General features: G+C 45.6%; 1 protein-coding gene across 1 annotated transcript; it reads left to right on the top strand.

Annotated features, from left to right (window-relative positions):
- Positions 1 to 2,959: 2,959 nt before the first annotated feature.
- Positions 2,960 to 6,394, top strand: gpr101 (G protein-coupled receptor 101). The gene has a single exon (XM_086084139.1). It carries the CDS (start codon positions 4,615 to 4,617, stop codon positions 5,938 to 5,940), a length of 1,326 nt encoding a protein of 441 aa, XP_085940265.1. The 5' UTR covers positions 2,960 to 4,614; the 3' UTR covers positions 5,941 to 6,394.
- Positions 6,395 to 6,422: the final 28 nt, after the last annotated feature.

Below are 6,422 nucleotides of genomic sequence, written 5' to 3'. Positions count from 1 at the left end.
GGTTGACCCACTTCTCACTGACAGACAGGAGGACATCAACCAGAAGCAAAGGCTTCTATTTTCAGGTCAGCTTCAGGTCAAGTTCATTTATTTTCCCACCACTCACTATTAACACAGTACGTGCATCACGGGAAATTCTAATGTGAATTAAAGTGCAAGTCACGTCCAATTATTTTTTTTTTTTTTGCAGAATATGTACTATGTGCTCCCACTACTAGTTTAGACACAGTATTCTAAATGCAATTGTGACATATGAATTAAGCAGCAAAATAAACAACCAATTTGAGCCATCTGAGGGGGCAGCCATTTTGTCCTGTACTGCCACCTGCTGTTGACTGAAATTACCATCGCAACGCTCACAGGCTTCCCTTGCAAATGTACCAAAACAAAAAAAAAACGGGTGAGCCTTGACAAAATAAGCTAAAATAGGCACCAAAAAAAAAAGAGGCCCATTTGAATGGATTTTTTTGTTCATATTACACATTACAACAGAAGACAAAAGATAATGACACGACCCCCCCCCCCACCCCCAAAAAAAGGGCAAGAAATTGGCTACTTTTTGTGGTGGTATTTTTCTCTCTGTTGCAATGTTAAATAAATACAACAAATTTCTGTATGACATTCTTATCTTTACTTTTATAAGCCTCAGGGGACCATTATTTTATTCATTATATATCTCTTAATTAATCAGCCGATCAGAATTATATTCTAAGCACTGGAATCGCCATTGGCCTAAAAAAAATAATTATATCAGTCGGATCCAATTTGAAACCCTAACTTTTGCTGTGAAAGTCGAGTTTGAAATCCTAATCTTGTCTCGAAACCTACATTCGAAACCCTTCTTTGAAACACTTAGCCTAGTTACAAAACTGCTTGTAAAAGCCCAACATCTGAAAACAGAGTGTTAAGTTTTTAAAGGCAGACTTTGAACATTGGCATAAGCGTAATGCATTTCATTTGAATTATGATTTTTGTGTGCTTATGCAATGCAAGCGCCGCGACAAAGCCTGTGTTTCATTGTGTTGACCAATAGGTGTCAGTGAGTGGCAGGAAATGAGGAATGCCACGCGAGCGTGTTTGTACCAGGCAGCTCAATAAGAGCGTTTCTACGCCAGGTCCCTTTGAAGCATGCTACTAGTGCACATAATAGAGCAAAAAGAGCAGGACTGGCTCCTTTGTTTCGTGTCATTTGCAAATCTAGTGAATGCATCACATCAAAAGGCCTTCGGATAAAACAGCTCATTACAAAGTCCTTGATGAGTGGATGGAACAACATGTCATTTAGATATGGACTGCAAATGGTGGATTGATACAACAAATGATTCATTCAAGCTCATTGTTATTTCATATTTGTATTTGTTCGGCATGCAACCTATTTGAGTTGTTAGTATGCGCTGCGCGATATTAAATACCCTTTCAGGGTATGCGTTGAGCTTCAAAGTCATTTCATTAGAGTGCAAAAATGGACCAAAAGTGAACAATATCCTCCATACTGAGAGTAAAAAAATACAATTCTAGGCTTGTAAAACCCAAACAAATGATGCTAAGGAATTTTCTTTCTTACTTTATTGTTGGACAAAATTAGCTGACTTTGTTATTGTCAATTAATTTTAAGATGACGCCCTTGAAAATATCCTCCGAAGGCCATACTGAAAGTCTTCTTTTTTTTTTAGTATGACCAAATAAGAAAAGGGAGACAAAAATGTAAAAGCATCAATTGAATTTTCACTCACTCCCAGCAAAGCGCATTAAATATACCAGTCAGAACTGTGGCTATTCACAAATGCAGAACCTTCCACTCCCGTGTCAACATATATTCGTTATTAGCCAATGCTAATCTGTACTTACACTGCAGCTCTGCTTACCCATTTGGCTTTGTCTTGGTATGGCTTCACTGCAATCCCATTGCCAAAACGTCCGCGTCAAACAAATGTTGACTATTATAGCCTAGTTTGTGAGGGCTTGTTTTTAGCTTCCTCTGAGGGTTCTAGAAATTAAAAGAAAACAAACCATCAGTATACAGCACAAGGAGCCATTTGGCATTACATAAAGTAAAAGATTTAAGATGTTGATGTTTCAGTAGGTTCTTGGACCCCTACTCTTTATATAATCACTGGAGTGCTATTCAGACCGCGTTGCCCTGACAGCCAGTCGTCCTGTTTTAGATCAAGAGCACGACTGATTAAGTCATTCAATCTGGGTGGCTTAATGGAGGAGAAATTTTTCACAATAATAAATTATATACAGGAGGGTATTCCAGAACTGGAGGTCAATTTAGGCACCAAAACAAGCTATTTGGTTTATTTTATTTGCCAAGTGAGAAATACTCGAGCACCACCTCACAAACAGTGTGGGTCTAATGCAAACCATATTGCCAATGGAATCATTTTTGAATCAAATAAAGAAAGTTGCATTTCATTTGAAGTCTAACTTGAGTGTCACTCATGAAGCCTGATGTTAGCATTTTGGCTCAAAAGTACATGCTAGCTGTGTTAGCTGCTATGCTACAGCAACGTTAGCAATAAACTAAACTGAACTTAATGTTTTTCTTGGTCATATGAGAAACAGGTGAAAGCAATAAAAAAAGGGTATGAAAAATAGAAGAGAAGGCTTACCTTTGGTCTTCTCTACCTGTAGAATAACGTCAAGGAAGACCCCAAATAAGCTCATTTCAAGTTCAAATCATATGAATCACTTTTACGACGTATATAATAGATTGACTTTTTGTCTCAGGACAGCCATAATTTGAGTGCGTGATTCTATATATTGTGTATTATTGGACATTCGAAGTTCCAATTGAATGATCCCTAAAATATAATGTTTTTGCTGCACAATGAGGAGAACAAATTCAATCATTGAAAAAAAAAAAAGCAAGATGACGTGTGAGACATGGTGCGTGCTAGCACACACGCACACACACACACACACACACATACACATGAAAAAAGGAGGGGGCGGATGTTGTATGACTGGGGAGGGGGCTGGTGACAAATTTCCAGCCGGTCCTCGCACCATGCAGGTGTCCTCGCCCGTGCATGTGTGACACCTCGGCGACACGAGCGGACGGTTAAGTCGGCAAAGCGGATCCCATCTTAAATATTTGATGAGGCGTGAAATCCGAAAGAGGAAGGATGTGCTCGTCTGGATGAGAGACCCCCCGCGGCGGTGAAGACGCGCGGCATCTGCTCGCTGCCATCGACCGGAGCCCCGAAATGGAGGCGGGGGAGGTTGCGAGAGGAGTTCGGTGGGGGGGGGAGGAATGATGAGAACCGAGCCACCTCGCCCGTACCGACTGCTCCACCGTCATTTTTTTTGAGCGGATAAAGACGCTCTTCTTTTTTTTTTTTTTTAGTACACCCGCCAGCTCACCGATGTTCGCTCCTGTGTGTGTGCTGGAGCGTCCATTGTGGACGTTCGCGTGCGCGCTGCTGCAGATGTGAGCTACACGAAGGCCCCCCTTGACATCTGGATGCTGCAACATGGATGAAATGGATGTACATTGCTTGAACTGGTCGTCAAACACGTACACGGCTGGTTCCTGCTGATTTTGGGACGAGAAAGAGGCGGGATCGCCCAGGACTGATTACCTGTCAATCACAGGAGTGACGATCAGACACATAAGTACAGTTTTAGGGATTCAGGCAAAACATGTAGTTTCATACATGGATTATTTTTTTTTTAATTACAAAAACGAAAAAACTGAAAAAAATGTAATCTGTGATTTTTTTGGTGTTGTATGTGAGCTATACGAGAAGGCCTTTGCCTCTGGAAGCTACACAATGGCCTATTTTTACATCCTATGGATCTAGAGCGTTGAATTCAAACATTTTTCTTTTAATACACCGCTGGTTCCTGCTGTCTTTGGGTGAGAAAGAGAACATTTGCTACGAGAAGACCTTTGCATCTGGACCTCATCCTGAGACGCTTTGCCGTGGATTAGTCTCATATCCACTGGCTCTACTTTGTTGAACCAACGTTCAAACTACATTTTTAGACTTCCTATGAAGAGGCCAAATCTGGTTGTTGTCGACTTTGAAAGGGAGAAGCGAAATCATCCAAGATTGCTCGACAGTCACAGGAATAGCGGCAGTCGAGACCCTAATCACGCTGAAGTGCAATTTTTGTTTACATAACAACCAAGTAAAAAAAAAAAAAAAAAATAACCTGGATAAGCGTTGACGAAAATGCTGAAATACGCATGCCAGGCCAGTAGATGGCGATGTGACTTATTGGATGTTGGTTTTACAGTAATGCGGTCATAAGCATCAACGCTGCAACAATCGCCTGTTATCGTTTTGGTTGTTTCGTTCACGCAATCGTATGTCGACATTTCCTCGACAGTTTGCATCGTCTGTACGGGGAGCAAGTGACGTCAATTTCAAATGTTTGTAAGCGAACAAACGAACCAAAACAATGGCCAGATGGCACCTTCAGCTTTTTGCTAACGTGACATGTTTTTGCCGAGTGAGAGGAAGTGTCTGACGAGAGGTCAGCATGCAAACTGAGAAGCCAAAAAGTCTACATCCCGGCATCAAATCCGAAAAGCTGCGTTTGTCTGGAACCGAAATGTCCCGTCGATATTCACGATGAACTGACAGGACGCGGCAGACAACGATGCCAAGCTCTCAGGCGCCCGCCTTTAGCCTCAATGTAACCGACGCCCCCTGGGATTTGGCTTCCGGCTTTCCCGGTAGCGTTCCGGCGTGGGGCTCGATGGCCAACAGCGTTCTCAAGATCGCGCTTATATCCGTGATCGTTTGCGTGTCCTTGTTCGGCAATGTGGTGGTGCTGCTGGTTTTCCAGAGGAAGCCTCAGCTCCTGCACGTGGCCAACCGCTTCGTCCTCAACCTGCTGTTGGCCGACCTTCTCCAGACCGTCCTGGTCATGCCCTTCGCCATCGCGGCCACCGTGCCGGGGGTTTGGCCCCTGGACGCCCGACTGTGCCAGGCGCTGGTGGTGCTCATGCATCTCTTCGCGTTTGCCGGCGTCAACACCATCATCGTTGTCTCCGTGGACCGCTACCTGGCCATCATCCACCCTTTGTCCTACCCCACCCGGATGACGCCCCACCTGGGCACCAACCTGATCATCTGCACCTGGGTGCTCAGCTTCCTGCAGAGCACGCCGCCCCTGTACGGCTGGGGCTCCATCGACTTCAACCGCCATCACAAGATGTGCTCGGTGGTTTGGTCCTACAGCTTGTCCTACTCGCTGGTCGTCGCCACCTTCTCCTTCTGGCTGCCGGTTCTGGTCATGCTCGGGTGCTACTGGATGGTATTCCGGGCGGCCCGGAGGCAGAACGCCCTGGTGCACCCCATACAGACGCGATCCTACTCCCAGCCCCGCCCTCAGGACTTCCCGGGACAGATGGGCTCGCCGCCCCGGCAGGCCAGTTCGCCGGACGGCCCCTCGTCGGGAAAGGGGTGCCCCACCCGGGTGAGGCACCGACGCTTCCACTACCACTGCAAGGCCGCGCGCGTCGTCTTTGTGATCATGGCGTCTTACGTCCTCAGTATGGGACCTTACAGCGTACTGAACACCATCTCCATGAGCGCCAGGGCGGACGTCCCCGCCTGGCTGTCCTCTCTGGCCTTGGTGCTCTTCTTCCTGCAGTGCTGCCTGCATCCATACATCTACGGCTACATGCACCGCAGCGTGAGGAAGGAATTCCTCGCTTTGCTCTGCGGGATGTTCTGCAAGCAGGGCCGGAGCTCGGCCGCCGAGACCTGCCTCGCCGCGGCGGGGGAAGGCCGCGCCGGGGCCAACCCTCATCTGCCCAGCCTGGCTGCCAGGGTCTTTCCGCTGCAGACGTGGGAGGAGTGCACCACGTCGTCATCGCCCACCTTCGAGAGGAGATCCAGGGACAGCCGCAAGGAGACCACCATGACCAGCGTCAGCTCCGACCAGGAGCCCGCCGTCCACGGCAAACAGAGTACATAGAGGTCAAATGGTGGGACAAACTCACACAATTTTACGGATTATTTGGCTTTCAGGTGAATTTTTAGGCTGAGCCTAAAACGGATTTCAGTAAACACACCTCCATTGTAATTTCCACGTTCGCCGTCCTGCTATTTTTTTTGTACAGTTAATAACTCCTCTTTCTTCGGGCTGACTCTTGTTTACATTGGTTGTAATTCCATGATCGCCATCTAGGTGGCGCCAAATTAATTTAGTTTGAGACGGTGTAAATCAGAAAGATGAAGAACAAAACGGAGTATTTCAGTGCAGCCTAGTTTTTTGTTGAAAATAATTGAATGTCATCCACTGAAATCCGTCTTTTTACACCTACAGAAAGCAACTGCTCTACATTCATTTTCAAATGCATAACTTTGGGCATGATTATTGATGTATATTGTGAGATGATTATGTAAGATGATTTATTTTCACATTGTTATATTATATGTATTTGTGGGGATCTATTT

The sequence above is a fragment of the Leptonotus elevatus genome, chromosome 9, assembly GCF_054856555.1.
Source record: "Leptonotus elevatus isolate MCC_2025b chromosome 9, RoL_Lele_1.0, whole genome shotgun sequence".
NCBI lineage: Eukaryota > Metazoa > Chordata > Actinopteri > Syngnathiformes > Syngnathidae > Leptonotus > Leptonotus elevatus.
Note: the sequence above shows the minus strand (reverse complement) of the source record. Positions and strands in the feature narration are given on the sequence as shown.

Bases quoted from the DNA above. Each gene is read 5' to 3' on its own strand.
- gpr101 (XM_086084139.1), top strand. From the start codon at position 4,615: ATGCCAAGCTCTCAGGCGCCCGCCTTTAGCCTCAATGTAACCGACGCC.